Genomic DNA, 15,580 nt, shown 5'->3' with positions numbered 1-15,580 from the left:
GAAAGGGAAGTGATCTCTCACGTGGCAGCATGCAAAACATACTAACAGCACTGAAGGGACAGTTATTAAAAGGGTCAAGTGGCCTAAATTAGGCAGAAGCTTTGATCAATGAATCATGATAGCAAGTAAAATAATGTAGCCCACACTGTTTATTACATTATAATATCAAACGAAAAGAAAAGTTTGGGATTACATTATTACCTCAGATTTCTGGTCACAGATTAATAACAAAACAAGGCAAATAATAAGTAACTATATATATAAATGTCTATTTCACTTTGTTTTACAACTAAAAAAGCCCTCTATTTATAAATTTTCAATTGTATAACCCGAAAGATATGTCACTTCTATTTTACAAGCTATGATAAAAGGAGAAAGCAAACTCTGAATTTCAAATCCAATGTCTCAGCAAAAGAACACCAAACTTAAGTTCTCCTTACAATCTTTAACATTTCAGCCAAACCCCAGACATGATGTCTGACATCCAATTCAGCAAGGTCTAAAGCCACTTTTTCTTAAAATTATAAATTACTGCTCTCATTTCTCCTAAACACACAGGATACAAATATTTTGGGCCTATGCTGAACTGCACGCTTTGGTCCAAGTGCTGTCCACATTTAAATTTGTGAATTTTTACATATTTATATCTAAGCCAGGAATAAGTCATCTTCTCCCACACACAATACGCGCTTTTATTCTACATGGGAATGTTACATACTGTCTTTTCTGTTGCGCTGCAGACATATTGATTACTTGGAAGCAGCTTTCCTAACATAATGGAGATTAACCATCTTTTCCTGGTTTTAGATACTTGGTCTGAGCAGCTTCATTTTTGTAAAAATCAGGAATACTTTCCATCAGAAATGTCTATTTACACACATGGACAAACTTAATCTTTCTCTATACCTATATTTAACTACCGTACAGCAACTTCACCACGAGGTGGTGACACAGCAACACTGGTATTAGGGCAAGGTTTGGGAGCCATTTCACACAGAACATAAATAGCATACATGGGGGATTCATATTCAAACTATCGTATGCACAGTGGAGCACAGAACGTGACTTAAAGAAAAACTAGTATTTCAACCATGGTGTAAAACTGATTAAAGTGCAAAACTCACACTGTTGCCCTATTATATTATTTATTATAGTGTAGTATTTATAGTATTGCAGTAGTGTGATTTCCTCTTACATTACAAAATATTCAGGGTGAGGATTTATTTTCCCCCCTTCGAGAAAAAAACAAAAAACAATTTAAACCAGTGTACCTGACATGCACAGGATGAGAGTCTCATGTTTTGGACTAGGTGAATTTTCTAAGACTGAGAACATGCCACGTATTTTCCAGCCATGCATGGCACTGCATGCAGGTATTTGCCTCTGACAGAGGACGTAAACAAAACCATTAAATAGCTCATGAAGAACACTGCAGGAACCCAGCGGGAGGGATTAGCAAAGTTACACAGAACTTTTTGTCCGCCTCCCATCCACAACAGCGATTTCAATTTCCATCCTCTCTGATGATTAGCAGCTTGAGAAAAGTAGTATACAAGGGTTTTGTCTTATGAGAACTGCAATTTTTATGGATAAGCTACTCTCCTTAAAGACACATTGCTTCCAGCTTTTGTAAACCATTCTGCAGCATTAATAATACATATTTTAAGAGTTGCCTGTTTATTCTAGTGTTGAAAACTACTATTATGACAGTATTCTGAATTACAAAATCCTTTTGCAGACTTTACTCCTATCCTTTACTTAAAATTGTTGACAATCAAAGTGGAACTTCATGGAAGCACAAAGAGAAAACAGGCCGAATGCCTACTGTCAAAACAGAGCTTTAAAATACATAGGACAATTGTAGATAGTTGGCTTACTAACTTTAAGGTAATTGCAAAAATGGGGGGGAAAAGATGAAAGCGTAAACTAAAATAATAATGCAAACTATTTTCATATACGCTAACCACCAATATAAAGACAATATAGATTAAAGAGGAAGAGATACAACAAGGCACACTGGGATAACTAATAAGAATTCAAAGCAAACATGCAAATTATACAGAAAAATGGCACATTTGCAGGGAAAGTTCTCTGGAGTTGCTTCTCCTGGTTGTTAATGCTTTCTTTCACCAAGTTTAAAAGACGTTGAAAGTATGAGCTGCTGTGCAGATAAAAATGTATTGCTAGATGTTTTGGTCACATGGTCTGCATGTGGTGCATTGACAAAGAAGCAGCCAAACATGAAGAGTGGATGGTACAGGTGAAGTTTGCTTGAAAACATTACAAACCCACTATTAAGCTTGCTCCCCAAAAGAATACTTGGCACTTTCTAGAAATCATGAGACACCTTTGTCAGTTCTACTACAGCCACACGTTTTTCTTTTACAAGGAACACTAGAGACTATTTTCAAGTCTTGTTCTGATCTTAAGCAAGTAGAGGTGTAAGGAAGTCAGCTTGCTGATCTTCAGCACGACAATCAGATGCACATGCTGCCTCTTCTTGTTCACACCTCCCAACAACTGCCAGCCCTGGTAACATCTGTCCCCCCTGTCCCTTGTCCCCAGAGCCCACTCGAGCAGCAGTATTACCCCGAGGCCAGAGGGCTGGAACCAGGGGGCAGCAACACAGATCCTGGTGAAAGGGGAGCGAGAAAGAAAGCAGGTACAACGTATAGTTGTATGAACGCACAGATAGAGAGGTTATGTCATGCCCTTGTAGAATCAGAGATAAACATTAAACCTGCATTAGATCAAAAGCTGACAGGCACATAACAATGCATACTCCAGACAAATTCTTTTTTCAATGATCACATTTAAAGACAAAAAGAAAAAAAAGAAGATACGTGAAGTGATGTAGATGATGAATGTGGAGTGCATGACTATGACATCAGTCAACCACGAACATAAAAAACTACTTCAGCATAATATTAGTACCTTAATAAATGACTTAAATGTGAACCCTATACTTCCTGCCAAAACAGCTTTTGGGACTCCCGTCAAGGTGCTCCTTTGGTGACAGAAGCAGCCAACTCTCTCTCAACACCTTCAAAGGTTTTTGTGTGCAATTTAGAAAGAATAAAGTTTTATGCTCCCATGACTTATCCCGTGTTTGATATAAAGTATCACACTTCTATTCTAAAACTACTGTCAATAAGGTTGAAGGTGTTCAGAGAGAAAACTGATTACTCCTATCCTTTTGACTACCTACTGCATCATTTCTAAAACTGAGCAAATACATAAACTGTTACCTAGTAGCTGCAAAAAAAACACCACAAAACACCCTCCCGCCCCAGATGCTTCAACCCATCACACTCACGGACTCTGGCCAGAAGAGTCAGTGGCATTACATTCTCTAAAAATGACTGATGGTGTCATGCTCTCATTTTGTATCTAGACATCTGTTCAAGCAAAGCCCTGTCACATTTCTCTCAGAAAGGTCAGTAGCTCTCATGTTACTGGTTTAAAGATCTCTTCGTGATGTGTTGGATTTTTTTTAATTATGTGTACACAGTTTTATATGTATCTTCACGTAGATATGCTACTGGGAACTGCAGCAGTGACAGGGTACACTGTGGTGTGGTGGATCTGAAGGATCGCACCTACATAAACAAAGAGTTAGTAATTATAGAGTTTCTAAACCTTCTTGATTTCCCAACTGTAACCACACACGCTTGAATCCTGTGCAGACTCTGTAATTTTAAGGGTAACTTAGAATGTATTAGTCAAGGTGGAAGAGCTTAAAGTTACATTCCCAAAGATATGTAAATCAAAATATAGGTAATACATTTTCTATTCTTCTGTAGTCATTGTATTTTTTTTTTTTTAGTCTTTTAAAAAGTAATATCTAGAGCTCATAGAATGTTGCAGCTGTAAGGGATGTGGGTACCTAAGGTCAAACCTCATAGGCAACCAGGAGTTAAGTATGAAACTTGACCAAATGAAATCAAGTGTGTAAACTGTTAGCAAACGCCAGTCAAGCAAGTTTACCTTTTCAGAGCTTTCACAGGTCTCTCCTGTGAGGAAAGGAATCACCACAGTGCCGAAGGCAGTGATTATGATGATGCAGTTGCCCTTCTTTGAAACAAACATTTTATACCTGAAGACGTTTGCCAAAAAAATACCTTAAAATTTGTCATCTAAATTATTCCAGTACAGAGATAATAGATATAAAACAGTATTTAGACAAAAAAAGTTTGTGAAAAACATTTTAAATTTTTTTTACATGTAAATTTCAGGTGATCATATACTCAGAATGAAAATAACTATCCCTCTCTCTCTCCAAAATATTAAATAGTGTAAAAAGCACATTTTTACAGTTAAGTGTATTTAAGTACCAATAGCAAAACCTCTGACATCTACTATTGAACTGTGTGGTAGAAAACAATGCAATATTGATTACCCTTATTGTAATACAGTGTAACAAATTTGTGAATGTTACGTGCGCTATGTGGAAAGACACAACAGCAAGCACCACTGAACTCACAGCGTAGCATCTTAATGAGCTACGTGGCTAATTTAAAAGATGATTATGTAGAATTGTGCTTTATCCTGTGCCACTTTTGGATCCTATGCAATCGTTAAGTATACTAAAATAATTATATTTGTGTCATGTGGCTATGACCAAGTCAACAAGACTTGCAATTTAAATGAATCACTGGGGCACCATGTAAAATCCTGCTTGCTTCAAAGAGTTCCACGAAAGGATGCTGTGACACTGAAAGAACGAGGAACACAGGAAGCATCCAGAAATACACTCTGTTCGCAAACTTTAGGGAGAATCTTCATTTACAACCTTTTTGCTACAAATTCTACAAAGCTTTTCTAATAGAAATCTCTCCAGCTTGTAGATATCCATATGCTCGTTATTTCCCATTGCTAATCTATGGGCACTGCACAGGTTTAGGCTTTCACCAACATGTAATACTGTGGTAAACATCCTTTAACCGATCACATTTGACATCCCTTCAACGTTAAGGCTTGGGCACACTTGGGATCTACAAAGATCCCAAGATTTACAAAGTTAGACAGATTTTGTTTTTAAATTGAAGGTGGCGAATGTAGTTATCTACCTTAAAGAGTAACTAACAACACTTCCCAATACAAAAATCTCCTCTATCATCTCTCCTGTAGCTCAAATACATAATTTCTAAGAACTAAATGAACTCTGTTAATACTGTGCAACATTGCTTCTCAAGCTTTCAAAGTGTTTGCTTTCTGACCTCATCTATCTTCATCTGACACTTCAATTTTGTGCTTTTATTAACAGTGAGTCAGTCCAATTTGCTGTTACTGTTTTTTCCAGGGGAAGGTGTGCAATAAAAAGCTGAAAAATGATCTTATTTCACAGCTTTCTGTAACATGCATGCCCGTTTTATTTCTTGACCAAGAATGTTTTTCAGTAATATTACTGTAAAAGAAATATGTTTAAATCATCAGCATTTGATGAGGCTGGATGTGTTTTTCTCAATGGATTGCACAGCAGACTGGTCAGGACATGTGACTTTCAAGAAAACATAATATAACCTTTCATCCCCGACTCTACATGCTTCTTGCACAGTGTGTTAAACTAAAGTCATAATGGTATTTTCTTCTCTTCAACTGACATGGGAACATTTTACCACTACTGTGCTGCTAAACAATATCAATCCCATAAATGATGGGGTTTTTTTTTTCTTATATTACTAGTCAAGAATAAACTTTTCTGAAAATGAAAGCAATCCTATTGTTATAAAAACACACTTGAGTGCTCTCCAAAGGGATGGGGAACTAATCTCGTCCTACAGGTTGCTTAAAAAAACCCAAAACAACAAAAAAACATTACTACCAGGATTTTATTTTGGAGAGGATGTGTTCATTTCTTCTATTCAAGTATAACAGCAGTCATCTTATCAAGTCTTAATAAGGAGCTATATTGTCTTTCTTTAGCTGATCAGATACAAACTGGTTAACTCCCAACTTTTTTGAAGGTGATTCCAGTACACAAGTTCCTCAACACAGCAGATTGTCCTAAATGTTGTCACTTTTTGCTGAAAGTCCTGCTAAAATAAATAAAATATCCTCCAACTAAATTTGGGGCATTTCATTGTCCAGCTCCTCTAGACGGACTCTTCTAAGCAAACTGATAGGTCAGCTCTCATGGGAAACCCTTCCTTTGACCCGTGCTGCTCTTGTCCAGCTGCCCTGAGAAGAACACGAGCTACTCCAGTTCGAGGTCATTCAAAATGTGAAACGTGATCTGATAGTCAAATGCTATCAGTCCAAAGCCATGACTTAGTCAACAAGCGTAGATCTTTTAAACGTCTATTTGCATGAAAATTGAGTGTTTCAGTGCCACATAAATACTATTATAGACTCGCTTTCTGTTTAGCAAAGACTATAATGCTATTACTACCTGCTGTTCTCTTTTTACCTAGACAGTACAAGTGCTGGGATCTTCCAGGTCAGCTTCCCATTCCTAATAGAAACTGGTGATGCAAAGGAGACATTTTTATTGCACTATTTTAGTACAGAAAAGTAAAGAAGCCTTGTTTCTATCAACAGGAGTGTAAAGTTCTGTTTGCAGAACTTCAAACAGCTCTGCCCAGCTGTTGGAAGCAATTCTTTCACATTTATTTTTCTCCTGCAAAGACAACTCTTTTAAACCCTTTTCACAAAATCAATTAATTTTCCTCCTTCAGCCTCCACATTCTTCAGCTGGGATACTTGTAGTTCAAGGCCTCTCAAAGTCAAACGGCTAGGAAAGATGAGCTGAGCATTCCTTGAGTTGCAGAGCAGTTGCACAAAAAAGGAAAACTGGATTTTCAAGTGCCAGACAAAGAATACTTTTAACCTGCAAAAACATGAAAATGGCTTTTTTGTGTAATATTACAAGGTGGCTTTAACTCTCTGCGGAATTCATTCTGACTCTTTTTCAATGGGTTTTAATGTATTTTATATGAGCAGGTGATCATTTACTTTGATGCATTACTGCACTGCTGAGAGCTCCTGGCACGAGCTAACCACTTGCCTACTTTTGTGCGCTGAATTAAATCATAAAAGGAAACCAAATACTTTCCACTTTATTAACTACTGCTAGCAGAAGAAACAAATATTCTTATATAATTACAAATCAACATGCTTTGAGTAATTAAATAACATGCAGATTTGACTTTAAACTGGATCTCCATTTTTCTAAGTCCAAGCACATACTGAGAAAGGTCATGCACTATAAGACTGTAGTTCAAAATCAACTGGTTCAAAATAATGTAGCTTTCTCTCCCATTTTTATTCACGTCATAAAATGTTCTTGGCTAACAGTTTAGTGCACCATCCTTTTCAATAATAGGCAGGTGACAGCTATTAGAACACAGACATTGTTCTGATAGAGGAAGTTACACATCAGTATCTCTTTGAAGCACCTACAGCCATGAGCTTCCACCACTTCAGGACCGATTATTCACAGTATCTTTTCGACATTCTGGACCATCCTTAGATTCCGCATGAGTTGTCATTTTTTTTTTTTTTAACTAAATTACACTATCTTACACTAAAACTATAGAGGACCTGATGATAAAAAATTACAGGGGGAAAATACGGTCCTTATGCTAAACTGTTTTCAATCATTGCCCTCTGACCACATCTTTCCTCCCTGTTCTTGATCTGCTACGACCCAGGATCATATGACAAAACAAAACAGAAGACATGAGTGGGTACCTAATCTTCACAACTCTTAGCTGTTTTACTAGCCTTACTAAGAAGTATTTGTGCATATGTTCCTTTGCTTATTATAAATTTAAATTCACAGTATGACTAACAGACTATTTACCAATGCCACATCTTTAACTATGATGTTATAATGTTCATGAAATACCCTTGTGATGCAATATTACATATTTTGTGAAGTAGGACATGAACTCAAGAGGGAAGAGGATGTAAGAAGTATTTGTTTGCTTCTGAGAAGGAGCTACAATGAGTGCAGTGCACTGAAACCGATCAGTGAACAAAGATCATTCTACAGCTTCCACAAAAATACCACTGCCCTCCTTTTTTAAATACATCAAGCAGTAGCTGTGATTCAGTGTGCCCTCAAAATTACCCCACTATCTGTGCATTTACATTACTATCGCTTCTTTTGTGATTCTAAAATGAATAGCTCCAGGACAACTCCCATATTGCTCCAGTATAGTTCCCATAGCTTCTCCTTGTATTCCCTCTTGTTTAACTTGGATCAAAATAATTCTGACCTCCACCAAATCTCATTAGCACTTCTGTGGGAATGTTCTCCAGTTATATCCTATTTGTTACCACCAAGACAAAAAGGCAAATTAATTTCAGAAAAAAATCAGAACCTTCTGATTAAACTATTTTCTCAAACCTTTTTTGCTCAATAGCAAAGACACCAAAGGATGAGGGACTACGATCAGGGCCAATTAATTTAAGGGTAGTTTCAGAAATGCTTTTTCAGGTTGCTGCTTTAGAAACATTCATCCTTTTTGTTTAAAAAACCCAACAAAACAACTGATTCCTAAAAAAAGAAGTCTTAGAGGTTTAAGCCTAGTATTACTTCTGTTTAACTGCCAAAGCTTCTTACATGCCTTTACAGAGAAAAGAATTGTGAACAACAGAAGTTAGATATTACAAAGCTTGTATGCTTTGCATACCAATTGCATCCTTTTACATATTAGCAAACACTGCTGCTCCCCCCACCCCCCATTCAGCATTTTGAAATACTTTTTTTTTCCAAAGTTATTCTTCTTCTCAGCTGGTAAGATTTTCTCCTATCTTGATTTAAAAAAAAACACAACACATTTTGAAAGAAGGACATGATACATATCTTTTATAAAATTGATTCAAAAGAAAAAAAAAAGGTGATTATGATCTGAAACCTCCGTTTTTACTGTGTCATGCATATTGCTGTTTTCCTGTATTGAAAAATATACAATTTAACAAATTGGAGATCCAGCTAAACATTTTTTAATAAGTAACAATTAACACTTTGGTGGCTATCGGTAATGAGCCAATATTTCCTTAAAAGAAAAAGAAAAAAATGCTACCTACTACTACAATTACTTTTAATCTATGTCATATATAGGGCACAACTTCGATCCCTGCAAACGGAAATGTGTAGGTGACCCCACCCTTGCAAAGACCCAATTATGCCACTGGGGATCTGTTCACCCACGCTCATCCAATTAGGTGACCATGCCTGAATATACTGATCTACAACAACCAGACATATCTTCTGTATTTCATCTATCTTACAACAACACATTGACATACATATTGGAAAAGCATCCACATAAATGCTCAAATTTAAATCTAACTAGAAGAAATCAAATCCAAAGCCACAATGAAATGCTCACTTCTGATTCTTGCAATTTCTTAAAATTGCATCTATGCTCTGGCATTTGTTAACTAACTTCTAAAAAAAAAAAAGTCTATTTCTACATACATGACAATTTTTTTTTGCAATATCAAGTATTTCATTAACACCATTTTAGAGCCAACATTTTGATTATCATCAAGACAGTAAAAACTGCAACTATGGAAAGACCACGTGGACTTTAAGAAACCTAGATTATAAACTCTGTCATAGCGAAACATCAATAACATCTATTTTAAAATCTGTCTATTTAGCTAGATTTAATTTGTGGATTTACTTCATAGGAATGTGCTGGATCATATTTGAGAAAATAGTATTTTTTAAATTGTTATTAAGTTTTAGATCCGACTACTTTCTTCTTGTCCTGACCAGTGGTTTTATAAGCTACTTAAGATAAAAGTTAAACTTCAGAAAGACAGGCATACCTCAAAGGGACACAGTGACCTATCTCAGAGTAATGAGTTATGGTTCTGTCAGTAACGTGGCTCCGACTAAACTATTTGTGTCTCTGACATTTTGAGGCTTGTAAGTTGTCCCATGGTTGGGAAAAGTGACTAGGTAGAAACCACCCAGTATTTTCTTCCCTTCAGATTTAGTCTAAGAAATACAGAAGAGCTGTACCATTTAACCTCTATGCAGACATTCAGATCTAATACTTCTCTCCTAAGAAGCCTTAGGTTAGCATTAGAGGCAAACCCCTCAAGAATTAGATGATGTTACAACTCAGAGAAAACTGATCTTAGGCTGAGAACTCAGGAGCACACACAGATTAATTACATGAAGCCTCGGTCCATAGTGCGCTGCACGAGAAGGCCATCAGAATCAACGTACAGTACCTTTCATCTTGTCCCAGATCCTCACTGTCTGGCATTTCAGATGTAAATAGGAATTCTCTCTCTACCAATCTAGATAATCCAGGCAACGGTCTTCTAGTCTGTTTTGTGTTTTAGAAGCGACAACCGGGGCACCTCTCCTGGTTGCTGCTGCGAAGAGCACTCCTTGCTCAGAGAGCAAATGTTTACAAGACATCCTAAGTGCCTGCTGGTCTTGAATGAAGTTCAGAGCGTTCGGCTTTGATTGGCCAAGGCTATAAATAAACAAGTCGTGACTCACCTCACACACTATGACAGGGTGTTTAGTAGCAAGCACAGCCAAAAGGAAAACAGTGGGGTTTTTTCTTCTGGTCATGTGAGGGAGAATCACCACCCAGTTAGTACATTTTATTTTTCTGCTTCCACTGGAAATCTTCCTCAACATCTCCCATGTTCTCAGGTGTAAGTGAGCAGCAACTAAAATGATAGGAAGCTAAATGACACAAACTTTAAAGTAACGTGCTTAAAAATCAAGAGCAAAGAGCTTACTCTAACTCTAAAAATATCCTTTTTTTCCTCCCCACAAAGTGTCAGTCACAAGCTGTCAGAAGAAGCAAAATTTTCTCCATTGACTAAATTCACAGATTAAAAAAAACCCAACTTAGCAATTCTTTTAAAATAAGGAATAGGAAGACGAGTTTTCAATAAAGGTTAATTGCATTGGTTTTAAGTTCCGATTCCAAGCTTGTCTGCCACAAGCAGTCTCCGCTAGCATAGGGATACCAGCAAATTGTACTGAAAAAGTAAATAAAAGTATGCCAACAGGAGAAGGTTTTCTGCCAAAATATTTCGAATGCCTCTGTAAACAACCTCAGGTGAATTGACAAATTCAGTTTCCTCCTATGGCTTTTTGCTGCGTGCATGACAGGGATTCTGTCACTCCAGCTACACCAGTTACGTCTCTATTAATTTTCAACACCCCCGCAACCTTATCTGTGCTGATGAAGCTTTTGTCAGGCAGCCCAAGACTCCAAGGATCACATATGTACACTGTTCAGCACACTGCTTGGCACTGCTCCTTCACATGGCTTCCTTCTTCCATTGAACAGTTTGACCTATTGTTCTTAATATATTTTCAAATAAATATTACATCCAGAGATCTTCAGATAGAAATCTTTTTTTCCTAGGAAGGAACCCAGAAAGATTTAGACCTGTGTCTCCTGCATGAGATAGTAGGAATTGTCCTGGGGATGTCACATCTTAAAAGTAAATTTAAAAAAATAAGCAAAGCTGGAAAAACAGCTCCGGCAGGGGGATTGGACTAGATGATCTTTCGAGGTCCCTTCCAATCCCTAACATTCTGTGATTCTGTGAACAGGCACGTCAGGTTAAAAAATAAGCACCTCGTACCTTTGATTTGGTAAGCTGTATTTGGTGCATTGTGAGTAATGCATCATTCGCTGGAAAGCTGCTTATCTTTCAAAACCACAAAGGATTCTATCCTTTCTTCTTATTTTTGATATAAAATGCTTCAAAGTGACTACTAAGATCCAGATAAAAATTGCAAAAATTCCCCAAACTATATAAACATAGATCTATTACTTTAAATAGCGTGATTTATACTTACTATGTGAGTATCTGAATTCATAAAATGATCTCAGGAAATGGTGAGAAAACAAAATGAAACAGGAATGCTGCCTATCTGTGAATGACAACTTCCTTAACTGTCCTCCCAACATTCCAGTTAGTTCCTCTTTCCTTTTCTTAATCTCATTCAATCTTGCATATTCATACCTTTCCTCAGTCTTTCACAATACATGTTCTTCCTGAAGCAGTTTAATCATACTGGACTTTTAAAAGAAAGGAGGGAGAAGAAAAACAGGAATAAAGTCCTATGTCTAAATTATGCAAGGCAATATATAAATATGTATTAATAAATGTCCTGCCCTACTCAACAGAGATGTTCCATGGTCACCTATACCTGCATATTCCAGTATCATCCTCTCTTCTTTTTTCTTTTATTTTTCTACTTCTGATAGTTACAGCTGAAATAATTAAGAGCTGAATTTCCTTCAAGCTTGCCCTGAAACAACAGAGCTGCTAAATTAAAAAATCTTAATTAATAAAATGGTTTTGTGTGACAGCTTGATTTTCAGATTAAAATTCTGAAGTCCTCTAGGAAAAGAATCAAAAGAAATAACTGAAATCTGCAAACACACAAAAGCATCATGGAAAATTTAAATGTAGCATCAAAAATGAAAGCAAGCAAAACTAACCCCCTTGTGCAACTTGAATTGCTTGTATGTTTACATGCAGTGCAATATAATCTTACTTAGCTACATGCATTTACTATGTAAAATGCCTTTTTACAAAATATTCCTTTTTAATGCATTTGATGATCACACTCAGGATCTGCAAACCTTTCAGTATCATGTCTATCCCTGTGTTTCAGTCTTGGAACTCCATGTACTCCAAACTCTTCAAGTATGACTTTGGACTGTTCATTTCTTTGTCACGCTCTGTACACACACAGTGCTCACCACTACAGCAGAAAAACGGTTCACTGTTTACTTTTACAATTCCTTAGAACTCTTCCCCAGCCCTCAGTGAGGTAAGGAGGATAATATCACCTTATTTACTTATTGATAAGCAAGTCATGGAAAGATTAGGTTCAAAACTGTCTACTAAATGAGTACCTAACTGAAATGTCAAGGACCTGTTAACTTGGAAGTAGAGTATTTATAAGACTTCAACACGCAAAGGCTAGTTTCTACTGATACCACTGCTCATCATTTTTGCAAATCAGACTTCAGAACAGCAAGAGTGCGTAATTAGCTGAACCTCAATCACACTGAAGTATTTTGCTTAGTATCACAAAGACAACTATCTAGAAAATTAATCTCAATTTTTTGATCATCCTGAATTCTTCTGCACCTGAGGGAATGAGAGCTTGTATTGGCCCACCTGGAGGTTTCTAGCAGATTGGGCTCCAGATTATGTCACAGCCGCACGAGATGGAATGAACTCTCCAAGTACACTTGGGTGGAACAGCAGCAGGTGAGCAAAAGTACTGTACTGAATCAGGTCAAAGGGCTTCTGGCACCTCCTACTGTATCCAAAAGTGCAGCCTAGGGAAAAATGCATTGCTGCCTTCTCCAAATAGTCTTCCAGACTCCAACTTGTGGCTCATGGGTTTCCTGAACCAGCAGTGATGGCTATATTTTTAGCTCTGAGTGGATTTCCATCCTGTGATAACATCTCTAACATCTTGTGGCAAGGACTTCTGCAGCTTAACTACATACAGTTTGAAAACAAAAAAAACAACCAAACCCCACCCAATTTTGTTTGCTCTGATCTAGCTACTTCAACTGATTTCTAAGAAGTCTTATACTGGAACAGGTAGATGACCGTTATCTCTCTTTAGCTTTTCACAGCTCTCCATCATTTTTGCAGACCATTATTGTATTCTTTTTGATGAGACTGCAGAATTGAAAGGTGGAGTGGCCTAAAAACAAGCTCGCCTGATATCAGAATTGCTAAAAATCAGTTTTAAACTTTTTCAACACGGAAAACTCAAAGTGACTAGAAATGACAGAACTGAGGAAGGGAAAGCTCTTTCCCTACCCATGTTATTTTTCAGGGAGGTTCTTCCTTGCTTAGTTGCAGCTAACAATAAAACTTTCAGAACTGCAGGGGACTTTGGTCAGTCCTCTCTGTCCCCTCTAAGTTCCTTCTTGCCACCTCTGAGGCCTCAACTCACATGACTAATCCCTGCTCCTCTCAGCAACCTCTTTGCTTGAGCTGCTGTCTTCCAGGCTTGCTATGTCTCTCTCACTTCTCACATCTGGCATTTTCTGAAATTTTCCCTCCCCTTGGCTCCGTTGGTTCCTCAGAAGAAAAACAACCCCTTCCACCTTACAGTGAATTGTTCCCCCTAGCCTTGCTACTTCTGAAAGGAAAATGGAAGCACTTGACTTCATAATCAAAAGGAAAAAGATACTATCGATTATGTTCTGCTCTTGGTCAGCTCATTCAGCTTTAAAAGCCCTATTTTGCTTACTTGTTTCATGCATGTAAGCTGTTGCATGCCCTCAAACATCCTTGCTGTTCTTCTCCAAACTGAGACTACATCTTCTCCAAAATGACTACATTTTAGTCACATGAATATAGCAAATCTTCCTCTGGTACAAATATCATAGATCATGCTGGATTTGTGTGACAAACAGAGAAGAGCTGGAGACAGGGTGGTAGAATATCTTGCCATTAAGGGTGAAAATCTCAACCACTCTGGGACTTCTTGGCCATGGGATCTTGTTAAATAGCTATAAAAGAAACAGATTATGCAGGGGGGCAAAAAAACACGTAATACATCACCTAGCAATGATCTGAGCAATTTTCCAAATTTTTCAAGGGACTCTTTGCATACTGTTTCATGAAATTATTTTGTTTACTATACCACATTTCCTTTTTACCCTAAGACCTACAAAGGTACTTACGTACTAGTTCATCTAAAATCATGATCTGTAATTCAGTACAGTCACATTAAAATGCAATTTTTTTTCCTAGCAACACATGCTACTCAAGATTTTGAAACCTGCCTCTCCACCTGCCTCTTTTTGTTTGTAGCAACCTGAATCTGTTTCTTCTCAGCAATTGGTTTCTTCCCCCCACTGAAAAGATATGAACTATGTGAAAGGCAGACCAAATAGCAAGGCAGCTATACAATGAAATCAGCTTGCATTGAACAAATCAGTCAAGGGACTAAAAATAGTTAAGAATGCATGAAGACTTTAAAATATTTTTCAAAAGCGTTGCTAGAAAGAGCCACATACTGACAATGCTTATGTCTAAAAGATTTTGCTGGTATGCTCACAGTTTGCTATGACAACCCACCATTACTTTGATGCTGCTATCAACTGATGAAGAAGAGGATATGAGCCAGTTTTCCACCTAATCATATAATTTATTCTTTGGTGCAATCTAAAAAATTTCACCAGAGAGTGGTTAGTGCCATTGCAAGCTGTAACTAAATCAAAGCCTGGGTCACCAGTCCTGAATTAGACCTCACAAGCTTCAGGATGAATAACTGCAGGACTTCAAGCACATTATAATGGAAGCACAGCACACACTTTCATATTATTAATCATTTTCATTCACATCAACCCTATTCTTATGTCCCAGATGAAAGAGCCAAAGTTTTTGATTAATACTCAGAATTGCTAGCCAAATGTTTTCATACTAAATATGCTTCATCTTGATTCCTTCAGGGCCACAGCCTTTTTCAATGCCTATATAATGAAAGTGAGACAGATTAAATTATACTGTTAACTTATCAACTTATTAACATCAACTTATTATCTGTTTGTTGGTTTACTGTGTGACAAGAGATAAAAAGTCTCTAGTGTTT

General features: G+C 37.2%; 1 protein-coding gene across 2 annotated transcripts in view; it reads right to left on the bottom strand.

Moving 5' to 3' along the window:
- RETREG1 (reticulophagy regulator 1) overlaps positions 1 to 15,580 on the bottom strand; it is a 69,112-nt gene that overhangs the window by 15,941 nt on the left and 37,591 nt on the right. Inside the window, exon 1 of one of the 2 annotated variants that reach the window (XM_068395727.1) lies at positions 10,198 to 10,419. The exons of the other annotated variant lie outside the window; for it this stretch is intronic. Coding sequence (XP_068251828.1) covers positions 10,198 to 10,232 — 35 coding nt within the window. The 5' untranslated portion in view covers positions 10,233 to 10,419. Of the gene's footprint in view, positions 1 to 10,197; positions 10,420 to 15,580 lie in introns of those variants that run through there. 2 annotated transcript variants of the gene reach the window in all.

The sequence above is a fragment of the Nyctibius grandis genome, chromosome 3 (genome assembly GCF_013368605.1).
Source record: "Nyctibius grandis isolate bNycGra1 chromosome 3, bNycGra1.pri, whole genome shotgun sequence".
Lineage (NCBI taxonomy): Eukaryota > Metazoa > Chordata > Aves > Nyctibiiformes > Nyctibiidae > Nyctibius > Nyctibius grandis.
Note: the sequence above shows the minus strand (reverse complement) of the source record. Positions and strands in the feature narration are given on the sequence as shown.